At 41.4% G+C, this 24,239-nt stretch overlaps 1 protein-coding gene across 1 annotated transcript in view; it reads right to left on the bottom strand.

Moving 5' to 3' along the window:
* The window catches only part of Cnbd2 (cyclic nucleotide binding domain containing 2), a 78,326-nt gene extending 54,957 nt beyond the window's left edge, over positions 1-23,369 (bottom strand). Inside the window, 7 exon segments of the mRNA XM_004630989.3 lie at positions 7,049-7,187; positions 10,640-10,791; positions 11,239-11,395; positions 15,297-15,460; positions 17,243-17,296; positions 21,881-22,018; positions 23,180-23,369. Of these exon segments, the coding sequence (XP_004631046.3) occupies positions 7,049-7,187; positions 10,640-10,791; positions 11,239-11,395; positions 15,297-15,460; positions 17,243-17,296; positions 21,881-22,018; positions 23,180-23,230 (855 nt within the window). The 5' untranslated portion in view covers positions 23,231-23,369.
* Positions 23,370-24,239: the final 870 nt, after the last annotated feature.

The raw sequence follows: 24,239 nt of genomic DNA, 5'->3' as shown, positions 1-24,239 counted from the left end.
AAAGGGAGAGAGAGGGGGGAGAGAAAAGGGGAGGGAAGGAGGGAGAGAGAGAGAGAGAGAGGTGAGCATAGTGATTTCACAATGATTCAGGCAGGGAAAATATAAAAGCAAATATAATAAAATGCCAACTGATGAATTTCTGTTAAGATAATTGAGGCATTCTCTGTACTGTTTTGGCAACTTTTTCTAGAAATTTAAAATTATTCTAAAACAAGCAAAACAGAAGAACACAAAGTTAAAACTACATTAATCTGAATGGCCAAAAAAATCTAGTAGTAATATATTAGGAAATATTATGCCAAACCTTTCTCTATGAACATATAAAATATTTATATACAAGTTTTTATAACTGGGTTCAGGTATGTGAAACAGACTCTTGAGACCTTTTTCAGAAATTCAGTAATATATCAAGAAAAAAATATATCATGAATTAATAACCATATATTATCCTAAATATGCTTTTGTGCCATAATTTTATTGATAAACAAATAGCAATGAGACAGTTTCAAATCAAATCGGTAGGACAATTTCAATAATTAACACACTGCACACATCCTTCTTAGTGGTTAATTGCTGTACAAGATGCGGACCTGACATCCTATTTACAAACACCATTAGAACAAATCATTTTATTCATTAACAGAATGTAACTATATATCTATCCCAACCACTCTGAATACACAGATACAAAATGGACATTCATCTGTATACCCTTTTTTTTGTTAAGTTCTGTTATTTGAATATTATAGGTGTGTAAACTCAGCAAAACATTCCAAAAGAGTCCAGCAGCCCACAATAGTATTGGGTCTTCCACTTAATTGGCAATGTCACAAATTGATGACCTGAGTCCCCCACAGCTCAATATAACAGCATGGCTTTACTTCTTACATTTTGTTTTTATACTTTTCTTCTGGATGGTTAAGACCAAGGTAAAGCAGGACCTATACAACAAGAGTTGTAGCTTTTGGGTCTAATAAGGTCTGTGAAACCCCCTCAGGATTTATCCTGAGATCCTGTACCTCAGATTGTAGAACCTTTGTCAGTGTCAGCCATGTGGATGAGTCACGACCATTGCTTGGCCAATGTGCTCTCTGTGAAAGCCTGAGAGAATGTTTTCTCTCCAAGTGACTCTCCTTAGGCACACTCTACATCATCCATCACTTTCCTCTTTGGCCCCATAATCTCCTTGATCAGAAAATTTGGGACACTACCGAGTTACATGACGTTACAGTACAAGTTCCCATATGTCCTGAGTCTTAATTGACCTTAGAAGGCTAGGGCCAAAATATTGGCTTTCCTTGCAGCCCTCCTTTTTCTCTAATTTTGGTCTGCAAACTTAGGTTGTTAACCATCCAGAAGACAAGCTTATTGTTATTATCAAACAACTTAGGCTGTTATGCTTAACCTCACTATCTGTCTGCATATCAATCATCTTAGGCATAATATGGAACAGGTATTTTTCATCAAGTATTGATATGTTGAACTAAATATGCTTTTTTGTAAAATTAAAAATAACAAAAATTCAGTTGAGCAAATGAAGTCAAACACAATATCTGTGGTGCTATGAGAGTGGTTATCTTTATAAGGGAATTTTGTCTGAGAAGAGCCAAAAGGAGTCTTCCGGAGTACCAGAGATGTTCTTAATCCTTATTTAGGTGATGATTACATGGGTACATACATACACAAAATTTATCAAGCTATACAGTTTAGAGTTGAAATCTTTACTAGGTATATGTTATACCTCAAGAAACCACTTTTTCAAGATTCATATTTGGTGGGTTTCTAATATGTTAGTATTACACATAACCCTAATTTTTTCAGGACAATAGTCTCTAAAAACAAAAACAAAACAAATCACCCCTATCCCAAACTCGTCTGACAATGACTCAGTCTGGCTGATGAGACACAAGTAGAAGATGGCTGGATAGAACTCTCAGGAAAACTGCTATTCTTGCTTTTCTCTGACTGAAACTCAGATGTGATGGCCAGCAGTGAAATGGCCACACTGTAAATGTTAAGATGAAAAATCTACAGCTATGGATGAAGAAAGGAAAAGCTACAAGGGGCCTGGATTCTTGCTGATTTCCCAGAACAACTGTTCAAGTCCTGGAATGCTTAGCTCTGAACTATCACATGAGAAAAACTAATTACTGCTTCTTAAGCCACTTGCAGCTGGGCTTCTCTCATCTACAGCAGGAAGCAACACATTCTATACAGATATCTCAACTCCTCTAGCAGCCATTAAGGTAGTTCACAAATACTCAAGTTTTTCTCCCAAGCACATGGTAGGATTTTCCTTTTCATACTTTGAATTGGGCGTAGCCTTATTTGCTTTGGCCAATATCCTTTGATTTTCTTAGCAAAGGGACTTGTGATGCTCTGGGTAGACTTTAAAATCCAGTGCTTGATTCTCAACATTCTTCTGTCCTGTCCTACCTACTAATGATTGTGGAAGTGTGGTTCAAGTGGTGTGTGCCCCTGCCTTCCTGCTATAGACAAGTGGTATGATTAGTTACTCCACTGAGGCTTAATAACTGTTTGTAAGCACGTAACATCGTTTATTCTAACACAATGCCCACATCTGATTATCTCATTGGGAGTAATTCCTAAAATATACATGTAAATTTTGATACTGCCAAACTGTCCTCCAGATGGAACATTTTTTTTTAAGCTGCTTTTTTTTTTTTTTTTTTTTTTTTTTTTTTTTTTTTTTTGCGGAACCAGGGATTGAACTCAGGCCCTTATGCTTGCCAGGGAAGCACTTATTCCACTGAGCCATCTCCCTGGCCCCAGATAGAACTTCTTGCATCTTTGCCAACAATGCTTTTCATATCTTTAAACTTGGCTGATCTGACAAGTAAGAAAGATATATAGTTTCCCCTTTTTATTTCCTACTTTATAAAATTTTATCCTTTTTTTGCTGGGTGGGTGTGGTGACACATGCCTGTAAGCTCAGCCCTCAGGTGGCTGAGGTAGGACGATAATGGCAAGTTCAAGGCCAGCCTGGACAACAAAGTGAAACAATGTCTCAACAAAACACAAGACCAGAAAACAAAATCTTACCCCCTTTTTAGTATGAACTCTAGGAGATACATTGTAAAGGCTTAAGGTTCAAGACAGATTACAGCTGGCAAAAAAGGCAAAGGAACAAACATTTAATAAGCTCTCAGTATATACAAACATTGTGCATGGAACTTTATTTAACATTCATTGAACAAACATTCATCACCCAGGAACTGCAGGTGTTAAGAGACCAAAATGCCAAATTTCCTCTTGAAAAAGTCTCTTGTGGTTCTCTAACTGTATTTGTATCTGTGGAGAGAACCATTTCACTGTGAATCCCCAAGTGATAAACAGCTCAGAATTGATTATGGACATTATGTCTGCAATACCAGCAGGAAATCATGTTTTCCAACTTTACTAGATCCAGTGAACATCTAGCCAGCAGCTACTGCTTTTGTCCTCTAGTGGCACCACGAGCAAAATACAGCAGTTAGAATTGCTGGGGTTTTGTAGAGGAAGAAAATTCAAGGGAAAATAAAAGTGAGAAAAAGAGCAATCGTTTTAGAATGGGCAGGGGCTTGTCAATTCCAGGCAGAAGGGACCACAGAAGAATTATTTCCTGTTCTGAATTCTCAAAAGGTAGAAATCAGGCCTTGCATGTAAAATCTTCTTCACATTAACAATTAAATCAATGAGGTGTAGTGGTACACGCCTGTAATACCAGAACTCAGGAGGTGAAAGCAGGAGAATCATTGCAAGTTCAAGGCCAGCCTGGGATACATAACAAAATCCTGTCTCAAAAATCAATCAATCAATCAATCAATCAATCAGATTTTAGTGAAACACTATAATAGACAAACTAAACTCATCTGCTGGTCCAAAGCCCTCCTATCTGCTGATACTTTGTGACCTCTATTACTTTCTCACAATGAGATCCAAGCGCCCCTGCATTCGAATGCCTGTGGCACTTACTCCAGTGCAGATTCTGGAATGAGAGACTTGACTCATTACCAATCTCTTTTGTAGAATTAAAAACAAAATGTGAAAAAAAGGAGGAGGGTGTAGAGTCTGACCCAGGGTCTCACTATATGTAGTACAAGCTGACCTCAAATTTGTGGCAATCCTCTTGCCTCAGCTTCCTAAGTACTGTGATCACAGGTGAGTACCGCCACTACTGCTTCCCCAATTTACTCTTTTCTCAATAAATTTAATGTTATCAAATCTTCTTTGCGATCTACTGCTTATTTCTTACCTTCACATGAATTATAGCCACTATATTGAAATTACATGTATGTCAGAATTGCAGTTGTTCATCAATTATTAAGTTCTATGATACATCAAATAATAGTGCTTAAATACTGCAAGGATATTTCCTAAAATTCCTTCTTTGCAATATAAGGGCTGCAGACCCAGCCCACTTGTTTTTGAAACAAGTTCTTATAATGTAATTCAGACTAGCCTTGATCTTACTATATAGCCCAGGTTGGCCTCAAACTAATGCCAATCCTCCTGACTCAGGGTCCTGAGTGCTGGGGTTATAGCCATGCACCACCATGCCCCAATCATCACTTTTTAAGGCAACTAGCAAGGCCATAAACCAAGACCTGAGAATCTTGCTGATTCTCATTGTGTGAATACTATCATGGCTAACTTCAAACTACCAATGTCAGGTCACTAAATGTGGAGCTGGGAAGAGACGCACACATTTGTATAGCATTTCTAACATGTAGTTATTAAAGATACAACCTCAAAGACATAGAAAATAATCAATTTAGTAACATCAGGGGCCGGGGAGATGGCTCAGTAGAATAAGCACTTCCCTGGCAAGCGCAAGGGCCTGAGTTCAAACCCCAATTCTGGAAAAAAAAAAAAATGCTAAATTTGTTTCTAATATAACTTATTTAATTGTAGGCTTATACCATTTAATTTTTTTTTTCTCCGAATGCCTTCAAGGCATGACTGGCTGGCTTGTGTTGTGGGGATCGAATCACAGCAACCTGAGCCTGACTGCTTTGTTGAAGCAGCCACTTAAAGAACTGAGCTAAGGGGCAGGCCCCCTACCATTTAATTTTAATAATTATTATGTTTAACAGCCCACAACATTCCTGAAATTTTAACAATCAATTCTTGTGGGGAAGTACAAGCAGGTCCAGAACACAACCAATACGGCCCCTGCTTACGGTTCAATACATCAAGGTTCATTCTCCAACTCACCTCCTATGGCCTCACATTCTTTAAGGCCTCTGCCTTCTACAGAACTTTCTTCTCCTGATTCCTTGGAACTTGCAGTTTCTATCTACTACTTAGTACTTGGCATTGACAGCTTTGTCTATACTCAGAATCTAGTGGAGGCAGTATACGGAGAGGGAGCCAGTCTTTTCCATCTTTGTATCCCTCTAGATCCTGTACCAGAGTGTCATGACCATGGCAAAACACATGTCCGTGGTGACTTAACATGTAAGGCACTGACAGAAAGGTCAACTTAAATCCCAGCTCCCAAGAAGAGCTCTGGCATCAAACAGACCTGAGCTCATTCTTGCCTGTCCTTCATCAACTCTATGACTTTCTATAGTGACTTTACCTTCCTGTACCTCTGTTTCCTCCTCTGTAAAAGGGGAATATGACCCACCAACATCTTTGAGACTATTCTGAAGCTGAAATGAGATAAGGCATATGAAATGTGACCAAGGATCTTATCTGAGATCTACTGTGATCCAAAATATTAAATGGAATATTGCAAAAATATTCCAAAATAAGTTTTAAATTGTGTATAATTCTGTTTGTGTTTGTTTTGAGACAGGGTCTTGCTACGCAGTTCAGGTTGGGCTTGAACCAACTACACAGCCCAGGCTGGCCTCAAACTCAAGTGATCCTCCTACCTCAACCTCCCAAGTGCTGGGATTACAGACATGCACCACCACATCCAGCTGTTTTGTTTTGAGACAACATCTCACTATGTAGTTCAAATTGGCATTGAACTCACTATAAAACCCAGGTTGGCTTTGAACTCATGGTAGTACTTCCACCTGTTGGCCTCATGAGAGGTGGGTTTTAGGGTATGCACTACCATATCTGGCCAATTATGTGTGATTCTGAATAGCATGATTACATCTCCTACCATACCTCTCTGTCCTGCTGAGATGTGAAATCATACCTCTGTCAAGAAACAGATCTAATAGCAGAGATAGCTTGGTAGCTATCAACCCTGTTGAGAGCTCTCAGGTGGACACTAGTCCTCCAAGAGACATCTGCAAATAAAGACACGCTTTACTCCTACTCCATGTCTGGGTGGCTTTTGTTTAGGATCCTGTTTATCTCCTGCTTCAGAATCACAGTGTTTGCATCCAAATAACCTTTATTTTACTTAATAATGGCTCCAAGAACCAGAGTACTGATGCTGGCAACTCTGATATGTCAAAGAAAAGCTGCTTTCTTTAACTATCATCTTATAGCATCAAAAGGGTAAGTACAACACAAGATATTTTAGGAGAGACCACATTCACATAACTTTTATAACCATAAATTGTCCTATGTTATGATTGGTTATTATTAACCTCTTACCACGCTTAGTTTAGAAAATGAACTTTATCATAGACAGGTATGTATAGAAACTCCAGCATACAGCAGGTTAGGTACTGTCTAAGGTTTGAGAGGAGAGGGAGCCGGTCTTTTCCATCTTTGTATCCCTTTGCAATATAAGGGCTGCACACAAAAAGTCTAGCCACTGAAAGTCTTGGAATGTAGGGAACTACTATATATCTTTTTTTTTTTTCTTTTTCAGAACAGGGGATTGACTCAGGCCCTTGCACTTGCCAGGCAGGCGCTTATTCTACTGAGCCATCTTCCTGGCACCTATTATATATCTTAACGTTCACAGCAACCCTGTGAGGCACAGGGCAAAGTATAATGTCTGCCTTTGACAGCAAGGATGAGGAAGGTCAGAACATGAAGCGAATTGGGTGTGCTGTGAAACAGTTTGGCCAAAAGGCATTAGATTGGGCATGTGCTTCACAGCTTCACCCCACCCCATCACTAGACTTCTCACCTTGCAGATAAACATGATGCATGATGACTCTAACAAGTCTTTTGTGATCAGTTGCCCATACGAGAATTTCTCCATCTTGCCCAGGGTTACCAGCTGCTGCAGCCTCTCATCAGGCCATGACTGAAACAGATCCATTTTCCTGCAGCGAAAATCTTGTTAGAATTCATCACACTATATTATATCATGTACGGTGCCTAGATCTTAGTACCAAAAGGGAACAGGCTCTTCTATACTTCTTCTTCTTTTTTTTTTTTTTGAGACAGGGTCTCACTATGCTGTTCAGGTTGGCCTTGAGCTCACTTTGTAGCCCAAGCTGTCCTCGAACTCACAGTGATTCTCCTGCCTCTGCCTCCAGAGTTCTGGGATTACAGGCATGTGCCACCATGCCCGCTTCTTCTACACTTCTTGTTATTTGTTAGAGACAGGATCTTACTATGTTCAGAGTGGCCTTGAACTCACTATGTAGCCCATGTTGGCCTTGAACTCACTACTTTGGTTCAGGTTGTGGGGTGAAGAGGATCTGGAAGACAGTGGGTTCTGGGTCAACAGGATTATAGAACAGGCACTCTCTTAATATCCTGATGTAAGTAACTTCTGTAGTGTCAAATAACTTATATAACCAAGGTCATTACTGGCACATGGCCATCTTCTTGTATTTTGGTGTAAAAGCAGACTAAGCAGCTAAGGATGGCTCCAAGAAAGGGAGACTCAGCAGTCAAGGACTGCTGCGAGTACACAGTAGCTGGGGCCAGAAGACTGCCTAAATAAACTATAGCTGAGTAGTTGAATAAAGATGTCTAATCTAGTCCACAAGATGACTAATCTTTTTTCTTCTCTGGCTGCTCAAATCTCAAATGAATCTCTCAGTCTGAGCTGGTGACCAGATACCCATCCCCAAAACCTTACAGTTCACTAAGCTAGACTCATTCCCATATGGCCAGGATAGTTCCTACTTCAGGTCACTGGTTATCCTATCCCCCCTGGCCCAGCCATCCTGGTCCTACATAAGCAACTTATTCCACTCACCTCTCTGTGTCTTATTGGCTCTGGGCCTAGGGAGTGGGGGGACATCTAGATTATCCTCTTTTTGTCTATTATTCCCTATGACTGAAGGCATACCCCACAGAGACCATCTCTTCCCCTGGCCTCCTCCAGCCACCAATCACAAGATTGTTTTCCCTCACATGTGGTGAATGGGCCTGCTAACAATCACCTTAGATCTTCTCAGTATCAACAAGTTATGTGTACAGAACTCAACTGACTCAGGCTAAGTTAGTGCAGGTGGGCTTAAGGTTAACTTAGGCTAACTCAAGTTATCTCAGACTTCAACTTCTACCTTCTCTAGCTTGGGAAAGAAATGTCATCACCCCCTTTGACAAAGCAGAAGGGTAAAACTCAGAGAAATGAAGCAACCTGTTTAAAGTTACTTTGCTGATAAGCCTGTTAAGCAGAATTTGCAGGATGGGTAATTCTGCTAGGCCCACAGGCCAAACCAATGGTGTCTAATCCTAGAAACTGTGCTAACTGGGTACCTGAATAGCCAGTTAACTGATTACTGTATAAACAATTAACTACTTAAACTGTAACCAAATAACTGGATGACTGACTAGATTATAGCCAATTATGTTGTTTTCTATGCCTCATTTCTGTTTTCCTATAAATGCTGTCTGATCACACTGTGAGTTAGAGTTCTCAGAACCTGGTTTGGTTCTGAGAAATACCTGATTCTCAAATTTGCTTTGCTTTGTTCAAATAAACCATTATATTTAATTGGTCTATGGAATTTTCCTTTTAACAAACCTAAGAGCACGCATAACAGGTCAGACCTATTTTATCACAGTTTGCAAATATGGAACAGCTCTTCCCTTCAGAACTAAATCCTCCCTTTCCCAGGACCCATCCTTTTTGTGATACTGCCCTTTGTGGTGCCAATCACAAGGACCAGCCCATCTTTCTCCATACTACTTCTCTATAGCTGCAGCCAGTATTTTTAGAGCCATTGCAGATGCTTCACTGGATTTTTTTTTCTTTTACATTAAGGCAAATAATTAAAGAATAGCTAAATGATATTTAGTTTACAGACAGGGTCTCAATATGCAGTTCAGGCTGGCCTTGAGCTTACTTTGTAGCTCAGGCTGGCCTTGAACTCACCATGATCCTCCTGCCTCAGCCTCCTGAATGCTGGGATTACAGGCATGAGCCACCATGCCCAGCCCTAGTTTATCCATCTTTATGTGGCCTCTCATATAAGCAATCAAAAAAAAATCGTCCATGTAAGCAATCAACACAAAAATCTTAGGGGCTGGGGAGATGGCTCAGTAGAATAAGCGCTTCCCTGGTAAGCATAAGGGCCTGAGTTCAATCCCTGTTTCTGCCACACACACACACACACACACACACACACACACACACACACACACAAAATCGTTAACTACATAAAATTCTGGGTTGTTTTTGTTTTGTATGGTTCCCATAAAGGTCCCTACTTTCAGGCCCACATATGGTTGAAATTGTATCCTGTTTCTGGTTTATTCAATACTTATTTTTTTAACATCTGCGTGTGCCTGGCACAATGAGAACTACAATGACAAAATGATAAATCTTCCCCTGCCACTACACTGTTTATTCTCTGATAGGGAATGCAAATTACAAGAAAATTACTAAAGAAAATTAAAGAAATTACTACACAATCAAGAATTAACAGTGTGGATGGGGCTTCAAAGCAACACAGGATTGCTGAGTGTGGTGGCACATGCCTGTAATCCCACACTCAGAAGGCTGAGGCAGGAGGATCACTGTGTGTTCAAGGATAGCCTTAACTACGTAGTAAAACCCTGTCTTGAAAGGACAAAATTAAAAAAAAAAAACGGGATACAAGGGGTATTTTTTTTTTATCCTGAGGTGAGAACAGATGGCGTGGGTCAATGAAGTAGCATGATGAGGCCCAGGGACTTCTGAATCAGACATTCTGGGTATGTCATTATCCTAAGCCTTGCTTCTTTCACCTATAAAGTGAGGAAAATAAGAGAACCAACCTCATGGGATGAATGTGAGATTAGATGTGACAAGTGTTTATCACTCTGCCTGGCCCAGCAAGTGTTCAGTTTATTAGTTTGTTTTATTTTTATTACCCCACAAGGAAGTCAACTGAGCTGAGACCTGAAGTGGCAATTTTTTTTTTTTTTTTAATTTTTAGAGAAGGGTCTCCAGGGTAGTCAGGGTCTCACTACTAGATTGGACTCGCAGTGATCCGCCTGTTCACAGCCTCCCAAGAGCTGGGATTACAGGCCTGTGCCACCACACTGATTCTCAATCACCGGCTCATTGTGCCCCAGGGGCTGGGCCAGCACAGCAGGCCTGGGGATCAAACCCCTGGCCCCTGCATCTGCTTGCAGGGGCTTTATTCCGCTGAGCTATTTGGCCAGCCCAATAGTTGGAATTTGACTAGACAGAAAAGTTGGGTGGGAGGTTGGTATTTCAGAGCATTTCAGGCAGATAGTACAATAGCGTCTTGGATGTTGCCCAGCAAGTCTAGGAAAAAGTCAAGCATTAAGGAGCAAAGGGGAGAAAGATGTTGAGTGAAATAGTTACCTGAACAATTCAAATTGATATTGGTTATCCTTTTGAATTTCCACATCCAGCTTATTAGCAAGGAAGTCCTCCCGGTCAATAACTAAGAACTCTGTCTCCTCCATGCAGACCACGGTGGCCCACCTTACTGATGTACTGAGAAGGCCTTTTTCCTGTTAGGTAGACAGGAACAAAGCCAAGTGTGAGGTCACTTCCCTCTTTGTGCTCACATCCCTGCACATAACTTTCCTTTTTCCATCTCCCTCCTGAAACATCTCCCTCCAGACTGCAAGCTCCCTGGCCCCCATCATACTCTTGCTTCTCCTCCATGTTCCCTGACCCCTTCATCTGCTGCTAGTAGAAAAAGAGGCAGTAGGCCTGGACAGACCAGAGGACAGGAAGCTAGAAAGGCCTCACTATGGCATCCCGGTGTCTCAAGGTAACGTACACCTTACACATCAGGTGAAAACGTTGGCTTTAAACATTTCCTAGTCCCACTTATTCAGCACTTGGAAGATAAAGGCACTGGAGCCCAAACAAGTCCTGGCTAAGAGGCCTGAGCAGAACTCCTGTTCACCGTAGCTCCAGCCCTTAAAGCCAGGCCCCTCCCCGGAACTTACGCCAAAACAACTGCCCTTCTGCAGCAATGTTGGGTGAGGGTCTAGGAAGGCACTGCTGCCATCTTCATCGTCTGTCACTGCGACTGTCCCTAAATAGATGAAGTAAAAGCTGCTGCCCCTCTGCCCCTTCCTGATGATCACACGCCTACGACCAAACCTAGGGAAAGACCATAGATAGTTTAACTGCCAGCAACAGGAAGGCCCACCCATGCTGTGAATAGTTCTTTTCCATGAGGTCTGAAAGCATGGATGAAAAGGGATTTCAGAACAGCACAGTCCCTACCCATCAAGCTGAACTAACACCTATCCAGCTACCTGCCTCAGTTAGACTAAAGCCTCCTGAAAGCACAGCCTTTGTAAGTCTGGTTTAGTGCTGTCTGGGCTCAGGCACTGGTAAATGCTCAGAGAACAGCAGCTCAGAGAATACAGGAATGAAGAGACGCTGAAAGCAATGGATGGATTAGTAGAGTAGCTAGATGATTATAAATACCATCAGAGTAGGATTCAAATCCTGGTTCTGCCTCGGCTGTGTGACACTGAGCAGCTCACATCCCCTCTGATTCTTAGTCTTCCTTCTATCATTCTGAATTTCCCAAACAGAGATAATCTCAAATATCCTGCTAGGCTGTTGCTATGAACGCGCTGATGTCCCAGCAAGGGCAGTATTTCCACATGCATCTCTTAACCATCTCTAGTACAAAGTATTTACATGGCACTTCTTGTGCCATAGACCACTTGACAACTTGACAGTCTAGTGGAGACTTCATAGAATAAAGATAAAATCCAGTAGAATGACACTTCAAATTTTTTAAAACCTAAGTTTGGGATCTAGCAATATATGTGCATTTTATTTTTTTTTAATTTTATTTTATTGAGAAACAAGTAGCAATAAGACAGTTTCAAAACTGATCAATAAGACAGCTTCAATAATTAACACATTGTACATTGTTATCTTCTTAGTGGTTGTCCATAGTACAAGATGCAGACAGGATATCCTGTCTAAACACTATTAATACAAATCTTCCCCTTACTGAATTAAGCAAAAGTAGCTGTATATCTCTTCTAACTATTCTGCATATACAGATACAAAATGGTCCTTCCTTTTTTTTTGGTCCTTCCTTTGTATCCCATTTTTTTTGTTTATTCCTGTCAGAAATGGGTATTCCATTGGCATCCAAACACTATAGGTGCATGAATTCAGCAAAACCAACACAGTCCAGCAGTCCATAATAGTAGTGGGTTATCCACAGAAGTTGTTGACTTGAGCCTTTCACAGCTCAGCACATTAAAATGGCTTTACTTTATATACCTCGTTTTTATCCTTTTCTGCTGGATGGTTAAGACCAAGATAAAGCAAGACTTATATAACAAGAAATGTAATTTTTGTATCTGATAAGGTTGGTCAGGTATCCTCAGGATTTATCCTGTAACCTGGTACTTCAGGTGGCTGATCCTTTGTCAGTGTCAGCCATGTGGATGAGTCACGGCCATTGCTTGACCAATTTGCTCTCTGTGAAAGCCTGAGACAATGCTTTCTCTCCAGGTGACTCTCCCCAGGCACACTCTACATCACTGACCACATTGCTCTGTGGTCCCATAATCTCCTTGATCAGAAAATTTGGGACACAATTGAGTTACATGATGTTACAGTATAGGTTCTCCTATGTTCTGAGTCTTCACTGACCTTGAAAGGCTATGGTCAAAATGTTGACTGTCCTTGCAGCCCTTCTATTTCTCTAATTTTTGGTCTGCAAACTTAGGTTGTTAACCCTCTAGAAAAGAAGCTTATTATTACCCTGCAACATATACAGTTGGGTTTAACTTCACTATCTGTCTGAATATTAAACATCTTAGGCATAACATGGAACAAGTATTTTCCATCAAGTATTGATATGTTTAACATTAAGTCCCCACAGAATATGGAGATAAAAATTTAAAAAGTGAAAAATATTTAAAGAATATGAATAAACAATTACATACTTTTACATGTATGTGCATTTTACTAAAGCACTGAATAACAAGATCTAGCAGAAGATCAATAAATACCCTATTTTGAAGATACAATTAACATAAATTATTTTAGTTTTTTAAATTTTTTTATTAATTTTAATGAGAAAGAAATAGCAATGAGACAGTTTCAAAGCAGTTTAGTAGGACAGTTACAATAATTAATACATTGTACATTGTTGTCTTTGTAGTAGTTATTCACAGCACAAGATGCAGACATGATCAATCTTTCTTCTCACTGAACTAAGAGAAAGTAGCTGTATATCTATCCTATTTTGTATATACATATTTTTTTCACTACAAAATGGTCTTTTATTTATATCCTCCTTTTTTGTTTTGCTTTGTCAAAGATGGGTGTTCCATTGCTGTTAGAAAAGCTATATTTGGAGAAGTCTTTAAAGGACCTTTTCACACTTGATGAGAGTTCAAATACTGTAGGTACTTGAATTCAGCAACATAAATTATTTTGTAACAACTTGAACATGAATCAAAACTGTGATTTCTTTTGGTTAAAAGAAATCACAGATACACATTTGGCTAAATATTACAGTAGCCTGTTGCCTACATTGATGATAGAAGGAAGCGATGAACTTCATTTAGAAGTTAATGAAAATAAGATATATAATTCTTCTCTCATTCAAGTTTGCAGGCCCTGCTTTGGTACCTACCTAGGTGTTTTACAATCACTTGTGATCATTCTGGCTTTTGGGGCCTGGATTTGAATTTTGGCTCTGCTATTTATTATCAAGGTGCTATGGTTAAATATGGATTGTCCTCTCCAAAACTCCTATTATTAAGCCCCTTGAGAGGTATTAACAGGGTAGAAACTCAAGCTTACTGTGATGTTTGTACATTGGATCTTTGAAAGAAAATTAAGATTAAAGTTGGGGATGGGGATGTGTTCAGTGGCACTGCACTGTGCTAAGCATGAGCAAGACCTTGGGTCTAATCACCCCCCCAAAAAATCAGATAAGGTCATTAGGATGGGGTCCCTGTGATGGAATACCAGTGGCCTTAGAAAGCTCTCCTGCTTTTGTCAGCCATCGTGGTGCATGTGCTTGCCTCTCATCCTGACCATGTCTTCCCATAAGACTTGAAGAATCAAGCAATTCTTGCCAAGAAACAAAATAAAAATTTGCCCCAATCCTCAATGGATATGGTTAAAAATTCATAATAAAGACAGTAGAAGAGGACCAAGTTGGAAATAGAAAGGATTGCACATGACTGCTGCACATTTACTCTTTATGGAGGCCACAAGATGGCACACATGTATTCTGTATGAGGGCCACAATCATATATTAAGTAAAAATGTCACCACTCTCTGATGGACAGTTGGGTACCTTAATTTTCTGTAAACCGACACTAGTAAGTGGGCAATAAAACCTTTAAAAAAAAAAGAGGTCAAAAGATACACATATGCTTTCCCTATCTCTTACCATATGATGCCTTGGGACTCTGCCAGCACGAAGGTTATTAACACTAGATGTGACTCTCAACTTTGGTCTATAGCACAAATTAAAATAAGCTACCTTTCTTTCCAACTTACTCAGTCTGTGTTGTTATTAGCAACAGAAAATGGACTAAGGCACTGGTGACTAGGTCAGTGCCTACTGACCTTAGTTTCTTCATTTGAAATATGAGGGAATTTGCCAGATGTGGTGGTATACCAAGTTATGGTACACCATAATCCTAGCACTTGGGAGGCTGAGAAAGAAAGATCATGAGTTCAAGTCAGTCTGGGCTACATAGTGACTCCAAGGTCAACCTAAACTACATAGTGAGTCACTACTTCTAAAAGAAAAGAAGAAATTGGACCAGAGTCCTACCAGGACCTTTCCAGATTTAGTGCCTCTTTAATTATGGAAAGACTCTCAATAAGTACATGAGATAGGCTTTGCTGCGCCTGTAACAGTTAGCACCCAGGTGAACTGACAGTATCACAGCTGATACCCTGCAGCAAGATGGGCAGGACTTGATACAGTACATCTTCGCAGTCAGGCTCTCTCTGTCCAGCCCAGCCCAGGGGCCAAAGGCTGTGCCCTGACACTGACCGTTCAAATCGCATGACCTTGGCCAGGAGCACCTGTAGAGGCTCTGCGTAGGCTCGAAAGCTATCCAGAGACTGCAGGACGTTGCAGAGGACTTTAATCTCATGTTCTTCCCTCCAGGAAGGCTGCTTTTGCATGATCTTAATGGCTTCTGGAGGGATGTGACCCTAGGGAGAGGATACTAGAGTGACACACAAGATTCATCAGCGTCCCCCATGAGCCAGCATCTAACTCCCCCAAACTCTTGCTTATATGCTTTCCTGTTCTCCACTGTAACAGTGATGGCCATGTTTTGACAACTATATGTCAGGCATCTTCTATGCACATTTCATTGCACCTTCACCTAGTCCAAGAATCATCACTGCCTTTAAAGAAACTGAGGCAGGATAACAAGTAGATCTGCCATGTGCCAAGGCTCGAATCTCAGGGCTCATGGGGTCTTGCCACATCCACTCTCCACTATTATACTGTAATAAGGCAGACTTCTGCCCTTGTCCCTTCCCTGTGCTAAAGCTAGGCAGACACAATTCACTGAGCCTCCACATGTAGGCTGTCTATAACAATGAATTTTTCCTCTGTCCCATCTTCTCTCCCTCAGCTGATATGCACAGAATTGCCCTTAGCTCTAAGGATCGGTGGCTCTGAATAAGGCCCTGTTTTTTAATGAAGGGTAAAATTTAGGTAATGTTCAACAACATCCCATGTCAGGCACTGGCTGGAAAACTGAAGAAACACAGAATTGGGATGACATATAACCAAGCTTCATGCATGAGGGTATGTGAGAAATCTGAGGCCAGGAGAGGCTAACAACAGAAGCTGTAGACTAGGCCCCAAAGGAGAAAGGACAGGGGTAAGGGATGGGCATGGGTGGACCCAGTACCAGTGTTACAGGTTGTTCCTTCCCTTTTCTCTGAGAGAAAAACCAACATGACTACTCCGGGACAGGGTCAAATCAGGTCTGTATTAGAGAGAACTTCAGAGCTCCCTATAAATAGGTATACTCCTTTAAATTTAAAATTGGATTTTAAATTTTAATTTCATATTTAAGATTTGGTGGGTAAAATGAGAAAGATCACAATTATTCTTGAAATTCAGAGAACTTGTACATCCCAGAGCCTCACATGGATGTGAAGAACTTACCTCATCAGAATGGGAAAACTTTTTTGACACAAGGTCTCACTCTGGCTGACCTTGAACTCACTATGTAACCCAGGTTAACCTCAAATTCCCTCCTGCCTCAACCTTCTAAATGCTGGGATTACAAGTATGCACCACCATGCCTGGCTAGAATGGGAAAACTCTGGAAGGGCATCCAATACCCAGGTATGATAGTTCAAGGCAGGTATGCCCACCCTCTTTTGGATAGTTCAAGGCAGAACCAGAATCCACACCAAGGTTTTTCCTACCACCTGCCTTTCTCCTCTCTCTGGCCCTCTCAAATTCTTGTTTTGCTTTCTATTGTTTTTGCATAGGTCTAAGCCTAGGATCTCTATCCAACTGGTTTTTTAAATTTATTTTATTTATTTATTTATTTATTTATTTATTTATTTATTTTTGTGTGTGTGTCCAGCTCAGCCCACCTGGGGGCGGGGCTGGCTGGCATGTGGTGCTGGGGGATTGAACCATGGTCCAGGTGTTTTGCTAAGCTTGCTCCAAGTAGGTGCTTTAGACCACTGAGCCATCTCACCAGCCCCAATCCAACTGGTTTTACCGAACTATGGTGACAACTGTTTCAGAGGTATTGTGGCCTTAGAAGGCTAGGGATGGACAGAATCACTATCATCAGCTACTCTGTAGATGAGAAGACTTGAGTGACTTGCTCAGGGAGGACACACTGAGTTGGTGGCAGAGCCTGGATAAAAACCAACTCTCCTGATGCCCAGTCTAATGCTTCTTCCAGGACACTGTACAAAGAGAAAATTCCACAGAAAGATTAGAGCCGTGCATACCTTCTCTGCAATGAAGTCCATGGTATCAAATGTAATTCGGCCTTGCTTCTTTTTCTGAAAGAAAAAGCAGGGCCAGGAGGGAGAATGAGGGCAGCTTGTCCTGGAATTCTGCATGTGTCTCTGTTCACCTGGGCCATGGGAAACCTATCAGCAGTAGGTTCACCTTTGCTCAAAAGTCCCAACTAAGCACTACACTGTGCTCAGTACTGACATCATTATGAAGACAGAAAAAAATGTGCAGGGAGAAAGAGATGAGAGGGTGCAGAGGAAACACAGGAGGATGAAGGAAAAAAAAGAGGGAAAAGAGGCAATCAAACAAAAATATAGAGAAGAAATAGAAAAAGAGGAACAAATGAAGGCAAGATTTAAGGGACCATAGTGAGCCACACAAGGCAAACTGCATTGCTCTTCCCTTATTTCATTTATCATTAGAAAACAGATTTTTTTTTTTTTTTGAGATAGGGCCTCACTCTGTAGTTCAGGCTGGCCTTTAACTCACTATGTAGCCCATGCTGGCCTTGATCTTGTGATAGTCCTCCTGCCTCAGCTTCTGAAGAGCTGGGATTACAGGCATGTGCCATTACACCCAGCAAAAGTAGAGTTTATTAAGCCCCATACTGGATTTGAGATGAGCAAAGGAACTTTCCCAGGGACCATTTATAGCAATTAAATAGCCCAGTTTGGATCTGAACCCTGATTTTTCTAGAACATGTACAGGAGGAAAGAGATCTTAGGGATCAGCTAACCCTAACCACACCTCCTGATGAAGAGATGATGTGGGAAGAGTAGCAAATGCGTATTAAGAGGTTGGGCGAATGAACCGGAGACCCATCTTCATCTTTGTGTGTGCCTCACTCGGTTCACTAATGTCTGTGTGCATCTCTGCCCTCTCCCCTCACCCCTTTAGCACTTGAGTACCCAGGTGGCTCTTGTCAGGGAGTACTTAAGGAAGAGGGGATGCTTAGAAATAACCAGATTCTCTCTCTCTCTACTTGCTCTCTCCACCCAATTCTGTGTTCCAAGCCCTCAAATCCCCACTTCACAGCCACACAACCTCTATACAGTGTCCTTACATTAGACTTCTGCTCTATTTGAGGCCACTAGATTAGGCAATATTATTGAGTTTAACTTCAACATCTCTGACTTCAAACCTAATTCTGGGTCTTCTACTTCCAGTTGCCTCATCCAGACCTCCAGAAACCATTGCTTCTCTATTTCATTCCACCTTGAGAACCACAATGACTTTCTCATAAGCCAACCTGAGTCTCTTGGGTTACAATTCTACTTCATCTTCCCTATCTTGTGGTTCAACCACAGGGCTCCCTACTTACCTGGTTTGGCCAGCACAGTATATGAAAATATGTGAATGAATGTGAATATAAAAGAGGTATGTCCTCAGTTGGCCCAAAGGCCTTACTCTCCTGCATCTTAACTCAGAAACCAATGCAAAGTTCCCTCCTACCCTCTCTTCGGTCACCATCCTTCAGGAAACCATTTCCAGAAATAAATTCCTTTCTTTATTCCTTTGGAATAAATTCCTACATGCAGGGAGCTAGGGCCTGGTATAGGCACTCATGGCACAAGAGGGAAATGGGCAGAGCTTATCCAGGCATGAGCTGGGGACGTGCTAATGCCCTAGGTAGCACACAAAAGGTATTTTTGGGAGCCAGGACTAGATAACAGAATAGTGACCAACTTTTTATCATTTCTAAGCCAAAACAGGAACATCATTCACTACTTGGATAAAATATTTTAAGTTCGGAATTTCTAGGAAAATCAAGAAAGAAAGGTGTTATAGAGAACAAGACCATATAAAATGTTTCCATCATGTCAGTTAAGTGGAAAGGATAGGAAAGTGAGATGGCATACAGTTAGAGGCATACAAAACACCTTAGCTTAGGGCTGGGAGATGGCTCAGTAGAATAAGCGCTACCCTGGCAAGCGCAAGAGTCTGAGTTCAATCCCTGGTTCTGAAAAAAAAAAAAAAACCCAACCACCTTAGCTCTTGGAACTTGAAGAGACCCAGAATAGCAAAAGCAATTCCAGGCAATAGGAGAAAGCAGGATGTATCATGAAATCTGACTTCAAGTTATACTACAGGGCAAGGTGTGGTGGTACACACCTGTAATCCTAGCACTAGGGAGGCTAAGTCAAGAGGATCACTATGGGGGCTGGAGAGATGGCTCAGTAGAATAAGTGCTTCCCTGGCAAGCGCAAGGGCCCAAGTTCAATCCCCGGTTCTGCAAAAAAAAAAAAAAAAAAGGAGGATCACTATGACTATCTGGGCTACAAAATGAGTCAAGGACAAGCTCGAACTACATAGTGAAACCTTGTCTCAAAAAAAAAAAAAGACTACAGCGATAAAAAGAAATTATATAATACTGGCACAAAAACAGACATGTGATGGTTCAGTGTAATAGACACAGGATACAGAAATAATCTTGGACACATTCAGCTGTATGATTTTTGATAAAAGGACCAAAAAAATTAACTAGGAAGAAAGATGGTCTCTTTAACAAATAGTGCTGGCAAGGGCCACTGAGATAGCTCAGCAGACTAAGCACCTGCTTAGGCAAGCACAGGGACCAGGATTAGCTCCCTGGCACCATATGCCACGCGGGCCCCAGCCCTGCCCACAGGCGCACTGAGGCAGCCACCGCGACTTGGTGTGGTGGTGCACGCCTGTAATTCCAGCTCTGGGGAGGCTGAAAAAGGAGGACTGCTGCAAGTCCAAGCTGTGTAGTGAGACCCTGTGCCAAATACATAAAAAAGAAAACAAAAACATGGTGCTGGGAAAAAATCGCTATCCTCATGCAGAAGATTGAACCTGGACACATATGTCTGGCAAGATGTCATCATACACCAGAAAGAATGGCAAACAGCAAGAGAAGATAATAAATGCTGCAATGGCTGCAGTGAAAAAAGAATGCTTCTATATTGTTAATGGCGAGTAAATTAGTACAACTGTTATCAGTGTGGGGATTTCTCAAAGAACTAAAAAACAGAAATTCCAGTTGATCCAGCTACTCCTCTCCTAGGTATCTTCCCAAAAGAGCTAAAGACATCATGTTAGACTAAAGTATCTGCTTAAGCAGGCACTGGGGACAGCGTTCTATCCCCAGCAGGCAGTGCTGGCCCTGCCCCTGGGGCACGCTGAGACTGCAATTGAGACTGGGCGTGGTGGCACGGGCCTGTAATCCCAGCACTTGGGAGGCTGAAAAAAGGAGAATCACTACGAGTTCCAATCTGTGTAGTGAGACCCTGTAGGCTCTATACTAAATGCATAAAAAAGACATCATATTAAAGTGACACAGAGTTATTAATATTTATAAAGCATAATTCATAATAGCTAAAATTGGAAACAACCTGTACATCCATCAACAGATGAATGGATAAACAAAATGTGGTATCTACACATAATAGACTACTACTTGGCTATAAAGAAGAATAAATTTGAGACATCTGTAGGAAAATGAATACAACTGGAAAATATAATGTTATTCTTTTTTTTCTGTATTTTAGGGAAGGATCTACACAGTGTTCAGGGTCTCACTACTAGATCAGACTCATAGTGATCTGCCTGTTTACAGCCTCCCAAGAGCTGGGATTACAGGCAAGTATCACCACATCCAGTCTTAATTGCCATCTCAGCGTGCCCCAGGGATGATCGAACCCCCGGCCCCTGTGCCTGCTTGCAGGCACTTTAATCTGCTGAGATATTTGGCCAGCCCTTGGAAAGTAAAATGTTAAGTGAAATAAATCAGACACACAAGTTAAATACTTTATGATATCTCTCATTTGAGTAAGGCAAAGTGTAAATAGATGGAAAATAAAGAACTGAGAGAAAGAAATGGAGACAGATCTTTTACAGACGGGAAGGGGTTCAAGAACCCAAGGATAAGGACAGGAGGGCAGGAGCAGGGGAAATAAAAATATTTAAAATGTGTCATGTACATGTACCAAATATAATGAATGCAAATACTGTATGTCATGAACATGAAGTAAAAAATAATAATAATGAAAATGAGGAAAGGGGATGTAGAGGTAGGTGGGGGCGGGAAATGGGGCCAGAGCCACATGTGGTGCTGAGGATCAAACCCAGTGCCTGTGCTTGCCACGCAGGCACTTAGTCCACCGAGCTATCTCACTGGTCTGAGAACCTTCTTCTTTCATAGAGAGGAAGGACAAACTCCTTGGTGATTGCAAAAGGAGAAATTGAGCATGATCATCCCTTTTCCGCCCCTGAACCCCTATTCTGCTCGCCCTGAGGTCGGGACAGCAGGTCTTGCAGTTGCACTAATACACTAAGGGCCTGTCTTTTCCAGTGTGGCCTGTCACTAGGCCAGAAAGACTGGTTGATTCTGGGATTCAGTATTAGATGATATAAGCCATGCCCTGTCTGAGATTATCTATCTATCTATCTATCTATCTATCTATCTATCTATCTATCTATCTCTGTCATTAATCTATCTATCTATCTATCTATCTATCTATCATTAATAAAGAGACAGTTGGATCTCCTATCTATTTTATCTTCTGTCTTCTCTTTCAGTTAGTTCTAAACATGGGCTGGGAAGCACAGTACTATTTATTGGACTCCCTTAATTTCTAATAATCCTACTAAGCCCAACTGCTTACATCCCAGATGGAGAAGATAGGGGTTCTTCTGTAAACAGGTTCAATGATTTGATATTCCCGGAATCCTCTGAGGCCTTGGCGGAACATTTTACACACCCGGATCATCATTATGATATCCATAGCAAGCTGATACATCCCCTATGGAAACAAAGCAAATAGTATCAATGGAAACCATCTGTTCTCAACAGGCAACAGCAAGCTGGCTGGCACTCAACAAGGTGAATTTAACAGGATGAATGTAGTGGTATGCTGGAACAATGGTTACATGTTCCAGAAGTCTGAAAGTTGAAATTATGTCCATAGCTTCAAACTGTCCACAATGGGAACAATTATGCCTCATACATTGGCAACTACAGCTGGACATAGTGGCACATACCTATAATTCCAGCTATTCATGAGGCTGAGACAAAAAGATAAATTCCAGGCCAGCCTCAACTACCTAACAAGTTCAGTGCTGGCCTGGATTATATTGTGAGAGCCTGCCTCAAAAACAAAACAAAACTGGGCACACAGCTCAGTGGCACAGCACCTCCTTGGAAAGCATGAAGGGAGTTCAATACTAGGTACCCAAAACAAAAGAAAACGAAACAACATATCCAAAGGAAATATGGGGTCAGAGATGGTGGCCTACATCTGTAATTCCAGCACTCAGGAGACTGAAGCAGGAGGATCCTTTTGAGTTCCAGCCCAGCCGGAACTGCATAGCAAAACCCTGTCTCAAAAAACAAAAACAAAGAAAAGAAATAAAAGAAATACAGGAAGGATATTTTATTAATAAGATTGACACAGTGCAATTATTATCAGGTATTATTATAATATGTATTAACTCATTTAATCCTCAATAACAAACTTATTTATTATTATTAACCTTTAGAGAGGACAAAATAAAAGACATAGCAAACAAGTAACTTGCCTAGGGTAACAGAGGATGGGGACTTAAACCCAGGTAGTATGACTCCAGAGTGTACAGCTTGCCCTACACCACCACCTTGTTCTCTCTGGCTCCCAGCAGCAGGAAGAGTAGAGAAAGCAGGAGTCTAAGGTACAGAGTGTGGCCTGGGGCTTGGATAGTATACGGGGAGTAGTAGGATATAGTGCAGGAGTCAGAGTTCAGTCCTTCTGAGGCTCATCCGGAGCTCCTTCCTTTGTGCCTGCCACACTGGCTGGCTCCAAAAATGGTACAGGTTGTTCCACATTTAGCCATAGCCCTTCCTGTACCTGCCTCTTCTTTCTTTATAATGCCTGTTTGTTCAATCATCCATTCAGGGTTACCCTCCCAGAGCCTCTGTCCCTCCTCACCATTTCCTTTTTCAAGAGCAGCTGGGAATGAGATACCATATGTCTCCTCATGGCTCCTGTATTAGCGAATGGCAAATCCCTTTTCGTCTTAAGAGGAAGATGACAAATCTTGCCCCAAAGATGCAGTTATACTGGAAGCAAAAAGCTTCCCTCGGTGGTAAGGCAAGAGATCCTCTCCACTCAAACCTATCAACAGCTGCTGGAAGCGTGATTCTGAAAAAGTCTCATTCCAAGAATCTACTTACATCACAGTGAAAGATTCCAGAGGGAGGAGTGGGGAATGGACTCACTTACCAAGCACTCCTAGGCATTATCTCAGTTAAACCTCACAACTATCACAAAGTGAAAGACCTTAAACTCAACTCCATACATGACCACACTGGAGCTCAAGGTGACTAAGGGACTGTCAGAGTCACAGGGCCACCTTACAGCAAGCAGGAGGCTTCTGTGCTATGAGTAAGTAGGGATACTCAACACTTTAGCCTGGGATTTACTTTGAGGCTTAGCACTTGAGCCCCTACAGTGGGTATGTGGCATTACATCATACATCTTGTTAAACCAAGATAATCAGGAAAACTCAGAAAAATAGAAGCCCTCAACTAAATGTGGTATCAAATGTTCAAAGGACCTTGGCAATAGAAATGACCCTTGGGCCCTTTTAAATGTAGAAAAGATGGAATCTAAACTATTTTTTTCTTGCCAGCCAGGGTGGCACACACCTGTAATCTTGGCTGGGATTATGGATTGTACCATTATACCCAGTGATTATTTTATTTAAAGAGGACCTATAATAAAAAAGAAATAGCACCAGACCTATATAAATATGCTACCATAGAAAACAGGAGAAGGCAGGGAATAATAAAAATAAATGACAGATGAAAGGGAAAAGAGAGGAGAGGAGAAGAGGGAGGAGAGGGGAGGGGAGAAGAGAGGAGAAGAGAGAAGAGAGAGGAGAGGAGAGGAAAGGGGAGAAGAGAAGGAGAGAAGGGACAAGGGAGAGGAGAGGGGAGGAGAGAGGGGAGGAAAGGAGAGAAGAGAGGAGAGGAGAGAAGGGAGGGGG

Source organism: Octodon degus, unplaced genomic scaffold (assembly GCF_000260255.1).
Source record: "Octodon degus isolate 3935 unplaced genomic scaffold, OctDeg1.0 scaffold00037, whole genome shotgun sequence".
NCBI classification, from domain to species: Eukaryota; Metazoa; Chordata; class Mammalia; order Rodentia; family Octodontidae; genus Octodon; species Octodon degus.
The sequence above is the reverse complement of the archived record's forward strand: the minus strand, read 5'-3'. Positions and strand labels throughout refer to the sequence as shown.